The sequence below is a fragment of the Aplidium turbinatum genome, chromosome 4 (genome assembly GCF_918807975.1).
Source record: "Aplidium turbinatum chromosome 4, kaAplTurb1.1, whole genome shotgun sequence".
In the NCBI taxonomy this organism is placed as follows: Eukaryota; Metazoa; Chordata; class Ascidiacea; order Aplousobranchia; family Polyclinidae; genus Aplidium; species Aplidium turbinatum.
In genome coordinates this window covers 24,384,235-24,409,391 of record NC_137475.1, presented here as the reverse complement: position 1 = coordinate 24,409,391, position 25,157 = coordinate 24,384,235, and the positions used below count along the sequence as shown (strand labels likewise).

Here is a 25,157-nt window from a genome sequence, read left to right as displayed (position 1 = left end):
TACAAGAAATGACGGACCTCTGGAGGGTAACAACCCCAGACGGGGACAACATCTCGGGTGAGTTCACCCCGGAAGAATTTTCCGCCGCCCTCCAGCACATAAAGCCAGGTAAAGCCCCAGGCCCTGACCACCTATGCCCGGAGTTGATACTCCATGCTGCTGCCTCCTTAAAGTCCTGGTTAAAAGACTTCCTTTCCTGCTGTTTGCGCCACCTGAGAATTCCCAGAATCTGGAGAAGAGCCCTTGTGGTTGCAGTTCCTAAGCCAAAGAAGCCTCCAGTGGACCCGAAGAGCTACCGTCCAATCTCACTGCTCTGCATCCCCTTCAAGATCCTCGAGAGACTCATTTCGAGTCGAACCAATAATAGATCAGCAGCTCCCCCGTGAACAAGCTGGTTTCCCACACGGACGATCAATCGAAGATCAAGTCAAACTTATGAGGACAGCTTCTCGGCTAAGAAGAAGGCTGGCGCCGTGTTTGTTGAGCTCACATCTGCCTATGATACCGTATGGCATAGCGGCCTTACCTGCAAGTTACTCCGCCTGCTCCCTGACAGACACATGGTCCATATGATGATGGAACTTGTGCAAAACTGCAGTTTTACCCTCACAACCGGTAGCGGTCGTCGAAGCAGACTACGCCGACTTAAAAACGGCGTCCCACAGGGCTCAGTCTTGGCTCCTTTCCTGTTCAACATATACACCTACGACTTCCCCCCACAATCTCCAGGAAAAATGCTTACGCAGATGACCTGGCACTCCTGCACTCAGCAGGAAACTGGCAGTTAGTGGAGAGGAACCTCAGCCAAGACATGCAAACACTATCAGCATACCTCCAGAAATGGAAGCTACAGCTCAGCAAGTCAGAGACAGTGTCGGCGGCCTTCCACCTTAACAACCGGGAGGCACAGCGTAAGATAAACATCAACATTGATGGGGAACGCCTGCCCTACTGTGTCGAACCTACATACCTCGGCATAACCCTGGACAGGTCACTCACGTACCGCCGGCACTTGAAGTCACTGCGCAAAAAACTATCTACACGCGTCACACTTTTGAGGCGATTGGCGGGTTCCGGCTGGGGAGCTGGTGATAAAACTCTTCGTACAGCTACCCTAGCCCCTGTTTATTTCACCGTTGAGTACTGCGCGCCGGTCTGGTGTCGTAGTTCTCACACCCACCAGATTGATACCGCCATCAACGATGCACTGCGTACTGTGACTAGATGCCTACGTCCCACTCCGACGGACTGCCTACCCATCCTAGCAGGCAACCAACCGCTGAGCTACGCCGTAAAGGAGCCACGATTTCTCTCGCTTGCCGCGCTCTGGACCCCGACCATCTCCTCCATGCAACATTCAAGCGACCACCACCTATAAAGCAGCGGCTGAAATCAAGATGCCCCTTTGTGCCTGCCGCACAACAACTACTTAAGAACGCAGAAGAACTTGGTTTAAGTGCGGCACACTGGACGAACCACATGTGGAACACGGAGTGGCAAAATCACACCTCCACGCTCCGTGACTTCATACCCGACGCCTATCCCCGTCCACCAGGGATGTCCCTCGCAAGGCTTGCCTGGGTCAGGCTTACCGCCTGCAAACTGGCGTCGGCCGCTTTCGTTTGGACATGCACAAGTGGGGCCTGGCTCCTTCATCAGAATGCGAGTGTGGTGCCACGGAACAGACCGCAGACCATGTCATCTACCACTGCCTAACCCACCGGCCTTCACATGGTGCGCATGGTCTGAGGGTCCTGGACGACGAGACTGCTGAGTGGCTGATGATTTCCTGCCCCCCAATCTAGCCTGGAAAGATTGCTCATACGCCATCACCATCAACTGAAGAATGCTCTATCCCATGTGTGATCAATTTTCACATACACCTACCCAAAATCAAGTCCACTTATGTCAAATTTAATTATATACCGAAGAACAATTTGATTCTATACTCCATCTTCCAAAATCTTCTCGCAAGCACTTATCGACGATGTCCCACTTTGCGTGACATCTTAAAGTTTTCTAAATTTACATCTCTTTCCAATGCCACTGAAGCTACTGGAATTTATCAATGTAATTGAAAAAACTGCTCTATTTGCCAACACTTTACGGTTACAAAATCGTTTAAAAACTCCGACAACACAAAAACGTTTTCAAGTTTTCAGCCCATAACCTGAATCACAGAAAATGTTGTTTATTTGATATGATGCTCAAGGTGCAACAAAGAGTATGTTGGTGAAACCGGCCGTAAACTAAATACTAGAATATCCGAGCACCTGCTCAGCATCAAAAAATCGAATTCGCGATTGGTTCTCACTTCAATCTGCCAGATCACAGCATTCATGACTTTCAAGTTTCCGGTATAGACAACCTGCATACGTCGACTTACTGAAGAAAAAGAAGCATGGTGGATTGAAACTATCAACATCATCGAACAGTTCGATTTGAATAAGATAGAATGATTTCATTTGCGCAACTGGAATTTAACTTTCTTGCTTTCACCACTCTCCAATTGGTGAAGTGCTATGTCATACGATGGCTTTGCTAATACTCTTGTTGGCTTTTTTTTGGTTACTTTTGCACTATAATTAAATGTTCAGCTATCAGTGATTTCTACTTTTTTGATGATGCTTCATTACTCTTTATCTTTGAAATGTCTTTCAACTATGAACCTTTCCTAGTTGCGTGTTACCCACGGCTTGTTTGTAGTTGAACGAAGGTAAACTTTCATTTTTGTTGCGTCTTTTTCTCTGTCATGTATCTGTTGTTTGATCAAACTACTAGTCTGGGAGCCAACTGCCATTTTCCTCTTAACCTTGCATTGCTGTAATAAGTTTTTTTTACTGTGGATTTTGGTAGCCAAGTGTCTCCATTTTCTGAAACTGTTTGATGACATGTTGTCACTTTTGAGAAATTTGAAAAATTCAAGATGGCCGCCATTATCTATAAATGACCATAACTCCCTGTAAATCCCATGTACATATCATATTGTAATAGACGTGCAGTAATAATTCACGATTGCTTTTTCAGGTGCTGGCCGTATAGTATGACGATCACTAGATTGTCCTGAGTACAATGGGTACACTACTGGGGATGCACGTCGACAGGATCATTTAGCACAACCAATTACGAAAGCTGTTTACCTGCCCTTAATAGATATGATCCCGCCACACTCAGATACCATGATGATATCAATGGCCTGTGCACAGGTCTACACACGCAATGTCGGGCAATAGTTGTTTTTACTTGTGATCTGCAGCTGTACAGGGTCGCTCTAGAAGTTCAGTGGACTTATCCAGACAGCAATAAAAATGAATCGAGTAGTGAAAAAGATTGCGAAGCATTGTGCTACATCATCTCTTTTAAGCTTATTTACAGTAAATAAAATCTGCTTGTATTATTGAATGTGTGCCAATGAGCTCTTTCAGGTGATTTTTTTTTTTTAGATATTAGTTGCAAAAACACATTACATCAGTTAAAACTCACTTATATATTCGTTTGGGAGAAACAAGTCATTGTCCCAAGCTTGAATGTTTAAAACTGAAGGAAACTTTGTGACGGTTTTATCCAAACTCCATTGATGCTCTTTTTTTGCAACACAATGGAGTTTTTCTTGAGGAAGATACTCGATCGGAAATACAAACCTCCAGTTAAACATTCCCGTCCCATCCATAGACCTGCAGAAAGTGATCTGTGAGTAGTAGATTGTGCTTTACTGTTATCACTTGTAGCCTACTTCATTATCTTGTGTGCTCTAGAGCAGCGGTTTTCAACTGGGAGTCCGCTAAAAGTTTTGAAGGGGTGCATGAAAGTTTCCGAATTTGCAGCATGATTGATAAATTACGACATTTAAAAATTGGTTTTACTTTATTTGTATATTATAGTGATTTATAAATTGTGCGTCACGACGCCCTGGTGGGCGTTTGAAATTTCAAAGGGCGTCGCACATAGATTCGATTTCTTAACTAAAATAAAATTCATGTAAAAAAGTTTAATCTTTTTATAAGGTTATGTAATATACTGTAAGGCACCTGCAGCTAATAAGGCCCGGCCAGTAATAAGGCTCACCCCCTGGATCTCCGTTGTTACAAATCTTTTAAACAAAATTGGAAGCTCTGATTGGTGCTATGGTGAATTGAGACTAACTGGTAAAGTTTCACAGCCTAAAGTTGAGAACTTTTTGAGTTACGGAAAGTTGAAGTTTGGGGGGGCTGAAATTGAGTGGTTTTATTAATTTTCACATATTTTAGACTGTTCTGCAGTTAACAAACCGCTTTGACTTCCGTTTTTTTGCATTTTATGTGAAAGATATGTGCATGCTGATGCAGTAAAACCAATAAATTTGAACTTTTTTTCTAATTAAAGCAAGACTGATAATGATGATCAGACTAGGCTAATTTTGATAATGAGGCCCATGGGCCCCTGGGGTAACGTTGTTCACCCCTGGTTAAGAAAGTGAGTGTTAAAGACTTGAGTGACCTAAACAATTTTTGTTACACCATTAATCCAATTTGTTATTGCAATGGAAATATCATAATTTCAGAATCAAAAATACTTTAGTATCCCTACCATATCTAAAAACACCATGTCGCTTTTTAAAAAATGGAGCATGGGGCGGGGGAGGGAATAGTTGTCTCTGTGTATTTAATTATTAGTTATGTGCCTGTGTTGTCGATTAGAATTTGTTTTGTGGTGTTGTTATTGTGAAAATATACCTTTTCCATTACTTTTGGTGCTAATTCAAACCGGGCCTTATTCACAACACGTGTATCTAATAAGGCCCGCTTGAGATTTTTTTTAATTTTTTTAATATTTTACAACCCCTTTAACTTAGAAACTTGCTTCATAGATATGTTGTTAAGATAGACCCAAAGTATCCTCATTCCAAGTTTCGTTCAAAATTATGCAGTATTTAGAAAAATATTGAGGTTTGAAAATTAGCGGGCCTTATTAGCTGCAGGTGCCTAATAAGTTTAACTTAATTCTTTGGAGACAACAGACTGTTCACCAATGCTTGATTTAAAGATGCAAACTTTAGTCAACAGCTTAACAGCACCCGTGACTGTGATTACGACGAAACATTGATTGCAAATGAATAAAGGAGATTTTTTTGCAAAAATCGTTAAAATTCTAATAATTTTCGATAAAATGTCTAGAAAAACATTAAATAAGAATAATTATATAGATTGCTTATTTTTGATCCATTGTGCCAACATATATAGCTCATAACATAATTCGTCAATGTCATCAATCGTCATAAAGGGGTCGCAAATTGAGCAAAGTTTTGCAAGGGTGTCGCTTTGAAACTTACAAAACATTTGTTTCTGTTAGGAAACGCGATACCTTAAAATTTCACATAATGCTTTCGGGGTTTGCGACCGCTTCAAGGGTACCAAAAGGAGTCTTCAAAGACACAAAGGTTGAGAACCACTGCTCTAGAGCTATTTAAAAGAAAAATAATTTGAATATATTAAAAGTTTTTATTTTTAAATGTTTTTCTCAGTGAAGAATATCGTTTCAAATTTTAAGACATTTTGTTTCGTTGCACATTCGAAACAAAACGTACAATAATCTCAATTTGAAAAAGAACCAAAATTTACATTTTAAAATAATCTTGCACTGCGTTCTTAAAAAATTAAAAATAATCGGCATCACAAAGTGAGGTAGCCTTATACAGAATAGGCGTATCCAGTGTAACGGTTCAGAAGTTAACAAGGTTGGCAAATCATTTATTAATTTCCAAGTATACTTGTAAGTACAGGGTCATCAATAATTAACGTTACAAGAGATCCAATTTAAAAACTGACAAAGGAGGCAAACGTGGCCTATGAAACCATGTTCACAGTTCTCAAGTAGGATTTGAAAATGAGCCCATTCAAACACATGAAGAAACAGTTGCTAAATGCCAATACCATAGAGAAACGTCTCTCCAGAGCCAGAATTCTGCTCTCACGCATTGAAGGAGGCACGCTGCCAAACCTTGTGTTCAGCGATAAGAAATTTGATGTCCAGCATCATTTTAACAGTCAGAACGATCGTGTTTGGTCAAGAGATGGTGACGTGGAACCCCAAGTAGTCACTCGGAGACAAGGGGCGGCATCAGTGATGGCGTGGGCCGCAGTCAACGAATCAGGAAGGAGTCCATTGATTTTCGTGGACCAAGGAGTGAAATTGAACCAAGAAAACTACCGAAATGATATTCTTGAGGGTTGTAAAGTTTGAGGTAAAGCAAAGTTGTTTCAAGGTTTATGCAGCCTAGCAAAAACTGCAAATAAGCAAGTAATAATTACAACTTAGCTAAGACCACAACAAAAAAACATTAAAACAATAATGAAACAACGATAAAATTACATACACAGTATTGCGCATAACGCGAAATGAAATTTGGACGATAATCGTAAAAAGAATACGCACTATGAAAAACAAACCGTTGCTCAAACTTCACGCTTCAAAATATGTGATGTTGCAGAGCACCGAATAAAAATCGTTTGATTGAGTCTTATTTTGGAAAACAAATGTTTGAAAGACATTGCGTTTGTAAGACAGTCAATGACTGACCCGTGTTTAATTAATAAGCCTATTATCTGCCTATTAGTGGTGCGATACTGACGAGCCCAGCCTCATGGGCGAAACACGGTGTCTATCGCTGTCAATTCTTGCTACAAATCGGCTGCCGAGAAACAGCCTATTATCTCTTGTTGCTGAAGACAATACATTAAATATTTGGATCGGAAAATCGCAAAAAAAAACTCGGTCAATGCCTAAAAGAAACAATTAGGTAAAAGTTCTCGTCAGCCGGTATAGAGTTAGGTGGTTTCTACTGTACTAACCATAAAAATTGTGGTCCACTCAGGATTTTAGAATTCTTAAGATATAATAGAAATTTTCTTCTTTTGAATTAGAGTACTGATGAAGTGCCTTTACGGCAGCGAAAGCTCTACAAATAAACTTTATTTAGTTGCCAAACTTGCTTGTTTTATTTACTGATATGATTCGTTTGGCTGCATCCTTAAACATGGATCCAAATAAAATTTAAATCTGCAATTCTCCTAACATCGAGAAGCCCAAACGGAGGTATAAGACACTCCAGAAACACTTTATTGCTTTAACCACACAATAATGGTTGTATTGTCATGTCATTGTCACAACGTATTGCTTCCTACCTGTAGTTGACATCTGTCTTCTTCTGCTGATGCTCTAGTCCGTTTATCCAACCCTTGAAGTAGATGTCAGTCATTTTATCGCCAGTGAGTGCTGTATCGACCAGAGGGATGTCACTGCAGTTCCATATAATGACACGAATGAAATACCTAGAAATGCATCAATCAAGTAGTGTTTTCAAACTAGGGGTTGTTTGTTTGTCAGACCACTTTTAATGGCTATGATTATCACAAAGCAAATCATTAGTAGCCTAAGTGGTCCACACCACTGGTCTTCAATCTATTTTCTCGTGGTATGCCTTTAATAATTTTGCAAAAATTTCATATACCACACAAATGAAAATGTTCAATTGCGCTTGAAAAAATACAATGAAAACTAGAATTAGGTGGTTCGTTAAGTTATAAAATGCTGGACACTAAGTTACAAATAATCAAAAAATCAAAAAAAAAAACACGAAGTAAACGTTATTTCAAAATGATAATGTCAAAAATAGTTTTTGAGTCATTTAGACATCGGTTTCTAGATCTTTCTACTGTTATACGAGCAGCTGCAGATTCAGAAAAAAACATCTTTTGAAGGGCACCAGAGTTTTGTCGAAACAAAGTTTTTATCCTCGGACTGGGAAAGCTTCTTGCAGAGCTTAATCCTGGCAGTTTCGCATACTTGTAGACTTGTAGAGGCTTTAAATCACTGGCGCAGGCCCGGTCACCGAGATTGATAAAATGAAGTTTCCGATTGTTGAAGTCTTGTTGCCGGGGAATTATTCCATCCATCAGATGCCGCTGAATGGAGAGCAACCCTTAACGTGCGTTGGTCAAGTGCGCACCCCGAGGGTCGAACCAGCGCGCAGCGCCGCTTGATCTTGAAGCTTCTTTGTTCCATAAGTCACGCATTAACCAACTGAGGTATCGAGGCGAGCAAGTTTAAAAACTTAAAACATGGCACAACTTTAAAATATGGCACAGTTGCAACACCTTATGGCACGATCAAAACATTGTTTATGGCGTAGCTTATGTAGCAAATGTAAGAAAGTTGTTCGCAGCAACCAGAAGTCCACTTCTCAGGCCCCCCCCCTCGAAATCCACTAGTGGGCTCCTATGTTTAGATATGGCGCTTAAAATGTTTCTGAAACCACAAGTTGGTTTCAAAATAGGGTAAGAAAGTGTTGGGTTAGGGAGGCAAACTCTTTCAAGGTAGAAAAAAAATCCATTTATAATTTTGGAAAGATGAGTAAACAACTCTTTCGCTGCCATTCTTGCTGTGCGAATTATTTTGTTTATTGTAGTATATTGTTGTTGTGGTATATTGTGGTATATATATGTTTGTTGTGGTATATTGTTGTTTATTCATCAGCAGAAACAAATAAAAAAACTGAAACTAAACTGAAACTCCCCGATTTTCTAAAAAAAGAATGGTGAGTGTACGGACAATGCAATAGCAGATCTAGAAACAAAATTTCGTGTGGACCAGAGTTTTAATCGAGTCAAAATTTGTAAGATAGATTATAGACACAGCAAATTCGTCTGCAAAAAGATAGTGTAAAAAGGGGTTTGGGGACCTTGCCCTTACAAACAAGTTTGATAAATTTATTCTTGTTTTAATTACTTTTTGCCCATTTCTCCGCGCAATAATGACTTTTTGTTCAAGATTTAAAGTTGCATTCGACCAAATCTATCAAATTAAAATTGAATTTTCGTGGAAGTTTTGGTTTAAAATTTACGTTTGCCTTCTTTTTGAAAAAAAATTCATTTAAAAACACATGAAAATATCAATACTTTATTTCTTGAAAGGTTTAGTAGCTCAGTGTTGTGTGGCTTTTCAGTAGGCTGGAACTTTGAAAATCTCTCTGAGGCATGCCGCCACCTATAGTAGGCTATATACATTGCACAATTCATTTTATATCTTCATTAACCCATATCCTCTCAGCGTCAGTTTAACCCTATCTTAATACAAACTGTTTTCGTACGAGGAAAGCACGTCACGGGCCATCTTAGCCCCGTCCTAATTAATCGCTAATAACAGGAGCTATGAAAATCACAGAGACAAAATATTTTACAAGATAATAGCCATGTGTATTGTGCGTATAGAAATTAAATGTTTACCCGAAAAATTTATTGAAATAAATTGTTTGAGATGAAAGTCGTTGCTTATTCTAATTTCCCGAAAATAGCTTCAAAATTGAAGCTTTTGAATTATAACATAAAGTAATGCTAAACTAAACAAAAAATTACTTTTGCTCATAAATATAAGCCATTTTTAGGCGTTTTTACATTTCAAAGTAGGCTAGTTGACCTAACATTTATATTGCACTAACATTAACATAATATAACTAGCATTGCACGAAAAGTCAAGAAATTTTTACATTTCTAGCATATTTCCTTTTGTGAAATATTTCACTACGAGAGTGGGGCGTCCTCATAAAGCCCGTGTCGCTACAGATAGGGTTAAACTGGTGGCGCAAACAAAAATAGTTCCAACCATCCTACTGATAGGAATCTAGCTTTTATGTTAATTAGATAATGAAGAATCTGGATAATTATTTGATCCCTTTTAAATTGTGAGTTAACAGCTAACGATATTTAGCCTACAGCAGCTTAAACTTAAAAAAGTGTTTTTACATTATTCTAGTATTATTTAACTGCTATGGAACGATTAGCCTATATATAAGAACAAATTGAAAACTTACACCACACATCTGAAAAATATTTTATTGAAACAATTCTTTGCGAAAAATAAATTAAAGATGGACTTACAGAGTTTTGCAATTGTTTTACTACCGTCAGTTTAAACTGACAATATTGACTGACTGACCAGTTGAAGTTACCCCACCCTAAACCAACACAGAGGCTAGTTTCTGTCTCTGGAACATCAACCTTTCATTCAGTGGGACACCTTCTTAATTCTTTGCATAAATACGGTCATTCTGATGATTATGCAAAGCCTGGACAGTTAATCCTTTTCGTCTGTCCAAAGAACTGGTGGCTGCGTATATCATGCAGTCATGTGCACAACAGACTAAGTCGTTCAGTGAAGGCACAGGGAGATAGGCTATATTGAAAAATAAGAGTAGCCTATATTTTGTTTATTTACACTTTTTTTTTTTTTTATATGTGTGGTCACAGCGGTAAACCATAATTTCTTCGTGGGAAAATTGTAACTTAAAGTTCCCGGATCCTTTCGTCTGCATATAATGACCGAAGAAACACACACTTGAACTTCTTTTCAAACAGTGTATTTCTGTAAAAATTAGCCCACGGCTACCAAAAACGAGGGGGTGCAACGCGTACACCACTTAAACTGTCACTACACAACAGATTACTTGGATAAAAGACGGAACTTTTGTCCAGCTAGCAAGCACTAAGCCAACAGTTAAATGTGCGGCCAACTTTCAAACAATCATTTTACGAATGACCAGAATAGATATCAATATCTCAAATTCACGTAGAAAGTAACTGTGACGCAATAAATGAAAGACAATTATGAAGTCATTCCAACAGGTGTTTAAGCTGATGTAATATTTCCTGTTTAAACAGGCCCAAACAGGTCCAAACAGGTCTTATGAACGATGGTGCAATTTTGGCACATGCTTTAGGAATTTCCATGACGTAATATTCAGTAGACTTGAACGGTTTTTATATGACGTTTGATTTGGTGAAAATTGTCGGGAACATAGCGGCCCCTAGTTATGACAGTCTGACATGGCATAACTAAAAAGAAATGACGACAATTGTGAGCCAATGAATAAAAACACACGATACACAAATTTTTTTGAATCACTCACGTTTAAGTTAATACGCAAATACAAAGGGCATGCAAAGAATGAACAGCAATAAGAATAAACACGACGATACATGAAATTGGTACCATAGGTACACGCTAAATGACGCTATATACAATGGTTGCGATAATAACCGACTGTTCCGGGCTCAGACAAGTATCGGCCACCGCAGACAAAACCAGGCTCAAACCCTAACACTTAGGTGTTCTTTACGGGGGCGAGGCACGAAATATCCCTCAACACGTAGTCTACTTTCACTTTCCCCGTACTCTCATCATAGTTGCAGACGGCAACTTTGGCTCTACGAACCACAGGCTTCCCTTTCCTAATTTGTGGAACTACCTCATGCACCCTCCCAAGTTGATACTTCCCACGTTTACCAATGTCTTGGAGAGAACCTACCACTACAAGTTGACCAGGCTCCAAATTCTCGGCCATTTTTAGCCATTTTTTGCGGCCCTGAAGACCTGGCAAGTAAAAATCGATCCATTTACTCCAAAACTGCTGAGAAAGTGACAAATTGAACCGATAATCCCTTCTTAATTGGTCACGATCATGTGGTTGCCCAACAGCACAGTATGGGTCTAAGTATGGGGTCAAAAGTGAGGCAGGGGTGATGACAGTAAAATCCCTAGGGTCGTCACTCAAAGGTACCAAAGGGCGTTCGTTCACGATCCGAACGGCACTGCCTGTGTACGTAAGCAGTTCAATAAAATTGGGCTTACGTATCGAAGAGTCCAAAATGTGAAAAAAGTATTTGGTCACATCAGCCATGAAACCAAATCTTTCAAGCCGAAATCTAGCCAAGACATCTGCCAGAGGGTTTAACAAGTCAGACAAGTCAGGGCAAGAAGACATTACATCATTTACACAAGTTCCTCGAAATTCAGATTGTTTTAAAGCCTTCTTCCTTAAAGCAGCAGCTCTATCTGACGCCAACACAAAATTGTTAGGTAGATCAATATCTTCCTTCAACGGAACAGGTATCTCAAATCGACCATCTTTCAACTCAATATTCGGTTCGACAAGTTCTCTAGCCAAAATATCATTGCGAGACAATTCACAGGTTTCATTTTGCAAAGTCAAATCCTGAATGACTTTATTCAGGTCTGCTATTTCCATATCACGAGACTCAATTTTACGCTGAAAGCCAGAGATGACATCCGACTCTGAAGACGTCTGCACTCTGCACACTTTAGCAACGCTTTCAACTAAGGGTGACTTACCACCACAAGCCAACCAACCGAGAGGAGTGAGTAAAGCATGCGGTTCACTACGATTTTCACCAACACGTTCTTCTTTTGTCCACATCAAATAAGCGTTGTCATTGCCAATCAGTACATCTACAGTACTACAATCATTCAAATGAAACATATTCACGTCATGAAAATGACGGAAACCACTTAAATCTTGTTTATGAGGTAAAGTTTTAACATCGTCAGCCCAAGCTGGGTTAACCACCGAGGTTATATCACAAAACAGTTCATCAGTCTCTAACGACTGGATGTTGAGTTTAACAAGGTCAGCACAAGTAGGTTTCTGACCAGCCAGAGTATCCATTTTAAACGACGCTTTATCATACGGTTTAAGACCAAGTTCGCACACCAAGTCACTCGAAACAAAGGTCAACTGCGAACCAGGATCATGCTGACAATACACCAACTTCGATTTGCCAGTCATTGGATTCAAAACACGAGCAGCAGTAACGCGGTTAAAGGCTGCTTTAACATTTCCAATCTTAACATTACGCACAGGAACTCTGGCACCAGCATCATCTTTACCGACCGAATCCAGAGAATCACGTGACGTCACATAAAAATCATGCAGAAGAAAATAGTGTTTCCTATCGTTGGTAGGTCCACACTTACGACAGTTATTTGCATGATTACAGTCTCTAACCATATGCTGGCGCAAACAATTCAAGCATTTGCCAGCTTTCACAATGACATCTCTCCGATCTTTAGGTGTCAAGCGCAAAAATTCTTTACAATTAGACAAAAAATGATATTCAACTTGACCACGTGACGAACAACAAAAACACGCCGGTATGTCACTATGTCTGGCCACACCGCCGCGCGGTGCGCCAACAGCAGTCGAGTACTGCGAACTCCCTGAAATCACATTATCATGGGGCTTTACCGACGTCTGCCTAACCGGACATGAAGGCAATTTTCCTTTGCCAAACTTTTTAAAATGCTGCGACTCACCAGAATCGCCCATTAGCATAATGCTAAAATCAGTCGACTTGCGCGTTTCCTCCCGTACTACAAAATCAAACAAACTCTGAAAGGTAGGTTCCTCAGTGCTACCATACTGATCACCTAAAAAGTCAAGATAACGCTGCTTAGCGTCAAACGGGAGTCGCTTAGCCAAATCCAAAACAAAACGTCCTTCTAATTTATCACGCTGACCATAAGCTTTCGCGTAAAGCAAACACTGCGACAATTCATCTTTAAACTCTTTCAAATCACTGGAAGAGATAGAAGTCAATTTGCTACCATAGCGATACTTTCTAATTTCTGGTTCTGCGAAAAGACCTCCACGAACCCCAAAACGTTGGGACAAGCGAGCTAACGACATTTCTATCCTGTCTTCCTCTGACAAGCCAGGAGTGTCAGAAACCAAATTAGCAATCGTTTGTGCAGCTGTTCTAACACAAGCTGCTTGCAACAAAGTCAAACGAGTTCCCTTAAAGGGCGAAGCTGCCATCAAGGCCATAACACGATTTTTAAAGAAGACAAATGGCATATTATTACCATCGTAACCAATCAAGGCCGCCTTATCGAAGAACGTCCTACTATTTTAGTATTCAAAAAAGCAATCCTGCTGTTGAGAACTCGATTTAGCGGGAGAAGACAAGCTATATCCCTTAATGGGCTGAGTGGGCTCAGTCACATGCACAGCCCGATCACGATCCTCACATACGTTAAAATCAGGAGACACGATACGCCTCTCACAACCACCCAAATTACGTGTAGCTGGGCGATCAAAAACTAGCGGCGCTGAAAACTGTGAAGGGGGCAAAGCATTACTGCTAATGGCGGCCCCGTGACCTGTACGCTCTGGGGGAGGAGTTCGGTTGTAATTTGCAGACCTTGGCTCTACAGCCTTCGGAAGACCCTTAGCCGCGGCCCTGAGACCTCCTGAAACAGCTTGAAAAGATGTGGATTGTACTGGTCCACTTACAGATTGAACAGGCGTCTGGAAAAGGTTATGTAAATTAAACTGTGATTGATGTTCACTTCTGGAATGCCTAGAAGATCCCTTCTTAGAGCTACGCCGGGAGCCCACCTCTGATCGATATTCAGCTAATGCCACTTCCTTACGTTGTTCAGCCCTCAACTGAGCGTCTTTGAGTGCGAACTCAGCAGCTCTCGCTTCGGCTTTCGCGGCAGCCTCAGTTCGTACGGCCTCAGCTCTTGCGGCGGCCTCAGCAGCTCTCGCTTCGGCCTCAGCTCTCGCGGCAGCCTCAGCTCGTATGGCCTCAGCTCTCATGGCAGCTTCAGTTCGTATGGCCTCAGCTCTCATGGCAGCCTCAGCAGCTCTCGCTTCGGCTTCGGCTTGTATCTGGAGCTCCTCTCGTCTTAGCTGTAAGTTAATTTGTGCCACTATCCGTGACGAGCTCTCAGACATCCTAGTGCTTACATTTGAGGCGCTATCTTCAGGATGTATGTCAGCATCCAACATATCTGAGAACTCACTTTCTTTTTGTTCAAAGTTATTTTTTAACGAGTTAAATTCGGGATCTACCCTATCACGAAGTTCTGCTAAGATTGCAGAGTTAAAAATTTTACTCAAGAGAGCATGGAAATGCCGTAATTCCTCTTCTAAAGTAGATAAGTTAGATCGAAAAATTAACAGTTCCTGCTTATCACTCAAAGAACCTAGGGCCACAGAAAGTTTCCCAATTTGAGTCAAAATATCCCGTCTAAGATGCCGGGCCTCTCGAACTGACTTAGCCTCATCGTTATTGGGTCCCTCCCCAGAATGGCCTGCCCGACCGCAAAGAACATCATCAGGCTTAAACTCAGTCGAGTCGACGGCGGTCGAGTCCCTGTCGCCACCGAGTGTAGACATATTAAATGTTAGGGCTAAATTTAACAATTAAAAAATTAAGTTACACAAACACACAAATTACAGTAGTTATAAAAAACTTAACTGCAAAGACCGTAAAAAATACAAAAAAGAATTTAAATGCACGATACCGTAGCTGTACGAGTATGTGAAGTCCAAACGTCCACAAAACTTGCTTGGATTCTTCCACTTGAATCTTCAAGCACAGATGGATTGCCTTTAATCTTCTTTCTTGCCAATAAATGTCAAAGTTATTTTTCTTCTGTACCAAACCGAGAAGAAATGTCTTTAATTTTCTTTGCTTCTTTAGACTACCAACCAATAAGATCTTCTTTTATTATTTCTTTGCTTCTAAGTGCTTCTGTGCCAAACACTAGACAGAGAATCGTCTTTTATTTTTTTGCTTCTAAGTGCTTCTGTGCCAAACACTAGACAGAGAATCGTCTTTTATTTTTTATGGTCACAGCGGTAAACCATAATTTCTTCGTGGGAAAATTGTAACTTAAAGTTCCCGGATCCTTTCGTCTGCATATAATGACCGAAGAAACACACACTTGAACTTCTTTTCAAACAGTGTATTTCTGTAAAAATTAGCCCACGGCTACCAAAAACGAGGGGGTGCAACGCGTACACCACTTAAACTGTCACTACACAACAGATTACTTGGATAAAAGACGGAACTTTTGTCCAGCTAGCAAGCACTAAGCCAACAGTTAAATGTGCGGCCAACTTTCAAACAATCATTTTACGAATGACCAGAATAGATATCAATATCTCAAATTCACGTAGAAAGTAACTGTGACGCAATAAATGAAAGACAATTATGAAGTCATTCCAACAGGTGTTTAAGCTGATGTAATATTTCCTGTTTAAACAGGCCCAAACAGGTCCAAACAGGTCTTATGAACGATGGTGCAATTTTGGCACATGCTTTAGGAATTTCCATGACGTAATATTCAGTAGACTTGAACGGTTTTTATATGACGTTTGATTTGGTGAAAATTGTCGGGAACAATGTGTAATTCTTTTCCTGTTTAGATGTAAGGTTATTTCAATGAATATTTGTCTACGCTTGGCTTGATCACCTTGTATTTTTTTGAAACCAACTTTCCGAAAAAATAGATGTAGGCTAGTAGCTTATCGAGTTAGTGTTTATTTTTACATCGTAATATCTTTTACAAAAAAAGAAAACATGCTAATAAATATTTCTTGCTTTGATACCATAAAACTTCAATAAATTTAAGCAAGCATACTTAGGTCTAGCTCAACTTTACTGTATATGTAAAAAATCTTCTTGAAAATTATGAATGGCCTTGACCATTCGTAGAAATCTACAAAAAAAGTGCCCTTTCCACAAAAATTTAAAAAAAATTATGACGTACAAAAACAATTTTTTACAAACAAAACAGAATATTTGTACGAGTAATTTTCTAAGTTTTGTTGGTAACGAAGACTATTAGTATAGCAAATTGCCGAATCACAAATATTCGTATTCGTACGAAGAGCATAGTATGTGGCACGGTACCCGGTCATTTGGTCGACAGGACGTTTGGTCGACAGACATTTGGTCGACAGGACGTTTGGTCGACAGGACGTTAGGTCGACAGAACGATTTATTTTAGGGTTAGGGTTAGTTAACTAACCATAACCCTAATCTAACCCTGACTCTAACCCTAACCCTAACCCAAAAATGAATCGTTCTGTCGACCTAACGTCCTGTCGACCAAACGTCCTGTCGACCAAACGTCCTGTCGACCAAATGTCTGTCGACCAAACGACCGTGCACCTGTGGCACTGGTGGTTTGTTGTAATGCTCACGCTTTAATTTGTGTTAGTTTATTCATGACACTGGTGTTGTGGCTTTAAACACGGGTTTTAAACTAAGAGAAAAAACATTCGACCTTGATTCTACACAGTCTGCGACTCCATAATAATGAAAAGAGTTAAAGAATTGATCGTATACCCATGGCCACCTAAAGATACGGCTTGATTTGTCATATTTTATAGAAATTTCCAGGTTTTTTTAACTTTGGGCGAACGTTTAAATAAATTTTTCTAAAATTTAAAAAATTTAGATTTTTACGCTTTCTTTATTCTTTTCCCCAGATGACACAATAGGTTTTAACATCCTCACATGTTGAAAAACAAAGAAAATTTGATTTCGAAGATTTTAGTCAGACTGTTAATTTTCAATAACAGTCTGATTTTGCGTTTTTTAACTTACTTTTTCTCATTTGCTACTGCTTCCCCAAGGCAACAAAAAAGTTTTATGTCATTAGGAAACCGCAAAAAGTAAAAACATCTCAAAAAATGTCAGTCAAGCACTAGCAGTAGTTGTAATCAAAATCTGCAAAATGTGACAAATCAGGCCGCATCTCCAGGTGGCCATGGTATACCATAACATTAACGACAGTATCGGCTTTCATCTCTTAAAAGAAATACCAGCTCAGTGGCAGAGTGGTTATCGTCTTCCGCTTTAATGTTAGTAGATATGAGATCGATTCCGGGTCGGGTCATACCGAAGACTTTAAAAACGATACCGATTGTGTTCTTTCTAGCATAACGCAATAAGGATAAGTCGGGTAATATTGTAATTACATTTTAAATCTGATACAAAATAAAATTGAGAGCTGTTGCTAAAAGACCTGAGCTGTTGTAGAGCAACAATAAATAAAACCATATCATTATTATTATCCTGGGATACGAACCAAAGGTCTGGGTGCTTTCTAAATGGTTAGTGCATGAAAGATCACTTTTCTCAAAGCGGATGGAATGATGAGACGTTTTTCTTACAGTATAGTAACTCCACAAACTTGTAATAATCTACCAAAAAATAAAACAAATCGATTACTTTGAAGGTTTCCGAATGGCAATGTTAAATGGTTCTCCAGGATTCCCGTAGTCTTTTGGAAACATATCAACCCACATGTGCAGCCTGCCCTAAAAAGTGAAATAAGATGCATGCTATTATTGACATTGTAACAATGTGTAGTGACTGATGAGTCCAAAAAAACGAAATAAACTCTCATCAGCATTGACTATGTTAATGAATGTTGTTCTAAAAATATATCTCAGTTAAAGCATTGTGCCTACTGGGTTTCAAAATGTTATCGTACTGTATTTGATAAGCAATTTTGTTTACGCAAAAATGCAAAAAAAGCATAAAAAGCAAGTTTTAGAATAAAAGAAAGAGGTCTCAATCATGGATGAATGAAAACATTTATGACTTGATGATGGAAAGAAAAAGACATAAAATTTCGCAAAGACCATAACATTCAATATTTTAACTTAAAGAAAGAGATAAATCATAAGTGTCAAACAGCAAAATTGTTGGCATCTAAATTTGGCGAAGCTATACAAAAGAAGAATTGAAAAACAATAAAGCTCCTAGTAAAGATCAAATAACAAGAGAAATAGTAAGAGCTCTGAACTGTAAAGGACTGAAACATATTTATAACTTATGTAATAACATCTACATGACTGTATAGTGGTCACATTCCACTAGAAGTGAATGAATCTGTTCTTGTCAAGCTGCTGAAGAAACCAAAAGCCACACAGTGTACAGAACTTAATTCTATCTGTAGCGATACGGGGTTTCATGAGGACGCCCCACTCTAGTAGTGAAATATTTCTCAGAAGGAAATATGCTAGAAATGTGAAATTTCTTGACTTTTAGTTTTTGTTCTTCGCGAATTTTCTAAACCTACACTGGTCATTTTTCTACCTTCCTGCTCTTCACAATATTTTGCTTCACATGTTATTTCGCCTCAGGTGGCTAGACATTTTCGTGCAAGGATAGATATATATAATTTAATGTAAGTGCAATATAAAAAAATAGTGCAATTACTTTGAAATGTAAAAACGCCTAAAAATGCCTTATATTTATGAGCAAAAGTAATTTTTTGTTTAGTTTAGCATTACTTTATGCTATAAATCAAAAATTTCAATTTTGAAGCTATTTATGGGAAAATAGAATAAAAACCGACTTTCTTTTTTCATCTCAAACAATTTATTTCAATAAATTTATTGGGTAAAAAGTTAATTTCTATACGCACAATACACATAGCTATTATCTTGTAAAATATTTTGTCTCTGTGATTTTCATAGCTCCCGTTATTAGCGATTAATTAACACGGGGCTAAGATAGCCTGTGATGTGCTTTCCGCGTACGAAAACAGCTCGTATTAAGATAGGGTTAAAACCCTTAGTCATGTACTTACTGAGAGTTGTTCTCAAAAGAAATATAAAAATCATTGAAAGGGAAATTAACGAAATTCAAAGTGGTTTTGTGCCTGGAAACGAAACATGGGAAGAACTCTTAATATGCGAACTATATGTCAACCCTACAACTAAATAAATGAAGATGTTTATACATGCCTTATTGACTATGAAAAGGTCATTGACCGAGTTGATATTGAAAAATCGATGCAGTGTTTAGCTAATATAGGTCCTAATAAAAAAGATCCCGGGATAACAGTTTCCGTGCTCTGAGCACGAATACAAACACCATTTTTCTTCAATGTCTTCTTTCCTTCACCTCTCTACCAAAATTGTAATGCTGTTACGTATAGGAAAATTCACACAATATCGGCGCTGTACTGCACAACACTTAAATGGACTCTCAAATGTTGAACATGTGTCAATACTGTAGACACGCCCCGACATTTTTGTGTGAAATATTAAAATTAGCAATGTATTACAAACTATGCGACGAAGAAATGAAGCTGCATTTAACAATGCAAATGAATTGAGTGATTGCGTAATGCAGCCACGTGTGATTGTTCTCAAAAATTAAAGTGTCCGCGAAAAAACTCTATTGCTTGCTTGTAGAAGCATTTAATCGTTCAATTGAAAGACAAGCGTACATAAAGATTTGATGTTTTTTAGCGTTCTTTTGAGGTTGAACGTCATCAAAGTAGATAGCATTAAAACCAAAATCGTTTTACAACAAAAGCACAATCATGTGGTCACATCTCTGTCAAAATACCTGCTCAATTCCGGGAAGAACTTTGGAAAATAGCGGTCTCATCTCGACATGCTCAGGAACGTGTGGAAAGGACTTCAAAATGTACACGCACAACCGTTGATCAGGGTCTCCCCAGTGTATTGACGGTTTCTGTGCACAGACAGTGTCAAAGAGATTTTGCCACAAATTGCTAAGCATTAAAGTCACCATGAAACCATATTGCTATGAGTCTATAACAGTGGTTTTCAAGTTTGGTCTTAGCGGACCCCTATTTTTTTTTTACTGAAATTGTACTATATCGCGTCTCTTAATGGAAACAAATGTTTCATAAATTTTGAAGCGGCACACTTAGAAGAATGTGCAGAACTCTCGACGCATTTATGACGATTGATGGCATCGACGAAGTTAGATTATGAGGTATATGTTGGCTGATAGGATAAAAATCAGAAAATTATATGCTGAATTAATGTTTTTCTATAACTTTTATTGAAAATCTACAAAAAATTTTGCGACTTTTACAAACAATATCTCCCTTACTTCATTTGTAATTAATATTTTGTTGTAATCAGAGTCATGCCAAACTGTGAGTGCTAATCTTGGAAATGTGAAGCAGCGGTAATAATCAACAGATTATTAGGAAAAAAAAAATATATGGCAGGCTACCATCTGCAATTGGAAAAATCTCAAATGAACTTGTTTCGTTTCATTTGGTAACGACATTTCTTGACAAAAACTTGATAGCAGATGCTAACTTGTCTTTATTCTCTTTAAAACAATTTGACTTTTTCTTTATTTCACGATTAATTTTTCTAAGGTTCTTCAATCTCTTGGTACAATTGTAAACTATAGTACAACTTTTGCCATTTATACCAATGGATTGATGTCGTTTATGATTGTCAACTGGGTATAAAACTTTTTTCATGAGTTAATAAGATTTGCTGTGAAGGAAAGTGTTTGCACTTTGATGTTACCTCATATTTCAAAAAGGGCTACGTACTTAAGAAACACTTGCAAATGGATTAAATGTTTAAAAACCTATGTATTCTATTCATATTCTATGTATTCTATAGATTCTATTTGAATGACCTTCTGATGATCCTCCTTTAAGGGTGAAACAGGCTGTCAAGGGTTTAGAGACTAATAACTATATTTGATTTAATTCGCTCTGCTTGGCATTGAGCACTTTTTGTAGTATTACTAGTATTTATTGCTATGTACAGTGGCTCCGAGAGGGGGGGGAAGTCGGGCCAGTTTCTCCCCTAGCAAAACATTGTAAAGGAAAAACAAGTAGTTTTTTGTTTTTGCACTTTTGAGGGGGGCCCATTTTTAGTACTAAAGTAAAAATGTACCAACTAAAAATCAACAAATTTTTAAATGAAGTGCGTAGTTCCAAGTATTTCTCAATCATTGTAAACGTCACTCTCGATGCTTCTCATCAAGAACAAATCATTTTCGTGTTAAGGTAGGCGATGTTGAACAGCTTCAAGACGTAAAATCTGAAGCTGAAATGATTTCTGTATCACTGAACGGTTTCGATTGTATTGATAGTTTCAACTTGAAAAGTGGCGCTATTTTAGCTAAGCGGGAACTATGTTTGCTTGACAACTGAACCATAACTTCAAAATCTGCTTTGGCCATGCATAGGATGTTGTATCCAACATAAGTTATCTGGGAAAGTTAAAGGTATCAGTCCAAGCACGATTAAAGAAAGTAAATCCTGTATATTTTTTGTTTATGGATCATCATCATCATCGGTCATTATCTCCTCATGCATCAGATTGCGCATCAACATGAGTTATTTGCTTCCAAGAAAGGCGATTTGAGCCAGCTCGCCCAGTGTCGCCAAGTTCAAGTTGAGTCCAGTCCATGATTGGATGTTGTCTTGCCATCGTTTTGGTTGTCTGCCACGTTTTCTTTTTCCTTCTACTTTTCCTTCTGTGCAAACTTTGCTGATTCCGAATTGTGATCTTTTAGTGTGGCCGAACAGTTTTAAAACTTTTGATTTTGTTAACTTATTGCTGCAATTGGATGTAATTTTGTCATAGTTAAAAGATCTTCTGTTTTCGTGTGGTCAAGTAGCCTTTTGTTAGTCATGCTTTTCATGATGTGATTTGGAAGGTATAGTGAGTTTTTTCTTTATTTGAGTTTTTTGTTTATGGATGTTGTTGCTTAAATCTAGTTGGAATTCATAATGTTGCCTACAGACAGCGTTGTTCAAATGTCTTATCCTTTTTGGAGTAATTGATTATCTGTAAGCTTGTGGCATCTTTAAAGTTATAGCCCAGTCAAAGGAAAATTTCTGAAAAATCTAAAGAAAGCTGTCCTATCATCTTGCAAAGAAAATTGACTTCGAGAAAGTAATCAAGGCGTGGTGCAGTCAAACCCAATGCTTTACATTACCCTTTTGCAATTGGAGCTCTAAAGACGTTTCTTATGCATCAAGTTAGAACCAACAAGAGCTTGATCGGAAGCTGAGTCAATGCTAAAGTAGCCTACAACTAGCAGTTTTAAATTTGTGACTGCTTTTCATTATGTGGATTACGGTCCTAAACAAGATTCACTGATGAATTTAATGAAATTAAAGGAAGATGTAATCTAAGTAAGAGAAAGCTGAGAAGAGTAGGCTACTACTCGCAAGCTAAAGTTGCAGTGGCAATTATAAATTTAAAAGAAAATGACTTTTTTTCCTGAGGACAGAACGCTTTTATTACTCCACCTAACTAGCTGAATCATTCGAAGGAAATGTATTCTACCGTACATTGCAAAAGATTCGATAGTTGTTGGAATTGACAAATGTATCAACAAACTCAAACATATCGTCGATGAGTTTGAAGTTCCATGAAAATTTCATCGTATGTCTGTTGTGCAGTTGCGGGCATGTGGGACAAATTTAAACCATTTGTAGGCTACAACAATGACATTTTTCAAGACATTTTGGATGAGTTGGTACTTTTGACAGAAAGCCACACAGCAAATTTCAGCTGCAAACCAGAACGAACCACCCCATAATCTCTACACAAGGAATCATTGATTGCAACTTTCGAAAGGTTTTTCCAAATAGTTATGTTATGATTTTTTTTGTGTTCTGGTAGCTACCTCCAACGGTTGTGCTTTGAGAACGTGGTTTTAGCAATTACTGAAATTTGTAAAGAATTGTTTGCGCTCCAGTAGGCCTATGACTCAAAACCGATTGAAAAACCTAACTAGACATGTTGTGCATCAATTCAGACTTCGCAAAATTTTATCATTTGATGCTGTGATCCGTAACTTTGCGTTGCAAAAAGTCCAGAAAGGGTTGAATTAAATCAGGCATGTCCAAAGTCCGGCCCGCGAGTCAACTCCGGCCCACGAGACGTTTTTGTATGGCCCGCGCCTGTTGTTGTAGGCTACAATGTGTTATTTTTGGGCTGCAGACACACAAAAATCATATAAATTTAACTTGCAGTTTTCAGAAAAATTATTGTGGCTGTTGGCCCGCGAACACTTATTATCAAAACTGGCTCGCGTGGGAGAAAGTTTGGACACTCCTGAATTAAATGCTTGGTTGAACTATTTTCGTTGCCTGTCGGCCTATTGTGTGTTTACAAAACTTTCTAGACAAAATAGTTTGCCTCAGTGGCATTTTTGCTGCAAGTGTAATCCAGTGATTATATATTGATGATTTTTACATTGAACGAAGTTCTTTTCATGCTGAGGAAAGTAGGCTAATTTCAGCTTAACACGAACATGCAATGCAATATTTTCTAAAAACTATTATGGGACCCATTTTTCGTGTTTTTTCCCGACCAGTGCTGAAGTCTCTCGGAGGCCCTGGCTATGTACTGTATATATTTGAAGGTTTGTAATTGCTGGGTGTTTCAGGGGAATGACAAGACGTAGAATACATGATTTTATGAAACCAGGTACTCACCATGTTGGCTTCGTAATCGCTCAAAGTGTAAGTTTTCCCTTGAAGTAGAACACTTGTGTTCCCATTCCACACCAATGCTTCCCACCCTTCGCGTCTGGCCATTTCATTCAGCATCTCTTTGGGAGTCATCTGGTCACGCCATGGGGTCGGCCCAGATCTGAACATGCTTTAGAATTAATACAATCATACTATACTTAAGATGGCTAGAGCAGGCCCGTAGCCAGACATTTTCAAGGGGGGTTCCCAAATCCAAAAATATGGACCTTTTGATAACACTTTCTTCTTTGCGTGTCTCCAAGCAAGCAATCAAAACATAGGAAGTGTCAGTAGATAATATATAGACCAACAAACAAAACAAACTTCAAATTGTCAACATTACAAAAACGAAATAAACAAATAGGCTGCAACCATTTTCCCATTAACAATAGCACATCTACAGGGGCGCGGAAGCGGGGGGCAGATGCCCTTTTAAGGTCATGTAAGCTACTGCACATTTTGCAAAATATCAATTTCTGCTATTCGCTTGTAGCCTAAATTGTCTACGATATGCGAGGTTCTAAACCAGGGATCCGCAAATAGTGGGTTGCGACCCAAATTTGGATCGCGAGACCATCCACAATGGGTCGCAAAAGGGTTCAAACTTACTATAAATATAACTTGTATGTCAAAAATAAATACGTTCATATACTCTTTGACGTACTGAACTCCTGAGTTTCGTCTTTCCACCTAAAACATCGGGAAGCTGATCGTGAGCTACATATTCAGAACAATGGTAAACCTCTGTCCTTCTGCCCCGAACCAAAATATCTTGGGGTGACACTAGACAGATCGCTCACATACCGCCACCATTTAGCTGCGCGAGAAACTGACATCCCGCGCTGCGCTACTCAAGCGCCTGGCAGGCTCCAGCTGACACTTCGCGTATAGCAGCCTTAGCCCTTGTCCACTCTTCATCAGAGTAAGCTACTGTGCACCTGTTTGGTGCTGCAGTGCTCACTGCCACAACATCGACACAGCCATAAATAACGCCTTGCGCGCAGTGACCAGATGCCTGCATCCCACAACATTGGACAACCTCCCCATTCTCGCTGGCATCCAACCGGCTGATCTTCGTCGTGAAGAAGCCACTTTGTCTCTCAGTCGACGGCACTGGAGCCTAACCATCTTCTCCACCACAAGATCTCTACTCTCCAAACGAGCACCCCGTCGACTGAAATCAAGACACCCATTCGTGCCAACCGCTCAACTTCTGATCAACGAAGCTGATGAAC

At 39.1% G+C, this 25,157-nt stretch overlaps 1 protein-coding gene across 1 annotated transcript in view; it reads right to left on the bottom strand.

Annotated features, from left to right (window-relative positions):
* LOC145769003 (myoferlin-like) overlaps window positions 1-25,157 on the bottom strand; it is a 249,109-nt gene that overhangs the window by 8,361 nt on the left and 215,591 nt on the right. The window contains exons 38-42 of the mRNA XM_082580605.1: window positions 23,887-24,043; window positions 19,998-20,126; window positions 17,862-17,950; window positions 7,161-7,307; window positions 3,484-3,674 (exon numbers count right to left, since the gene is read on the bottom strand). Coding sequence (XP_082436731.1) covers window positions 3,484-3,674; window positions 7,161-7,307; window positions 17,862-17,950; window positions 19,998-20,126; window positions 23,887-24,043 — 713 coding nt within the window. The remainder of the gene's footprint in view (window positions 1-3,483; window positions 3,675-7,160; window positions 7,308-17,861; window positions 17,951-19,997; window positions 20,127-23,886; window positions 24,044-25,157) is intronic.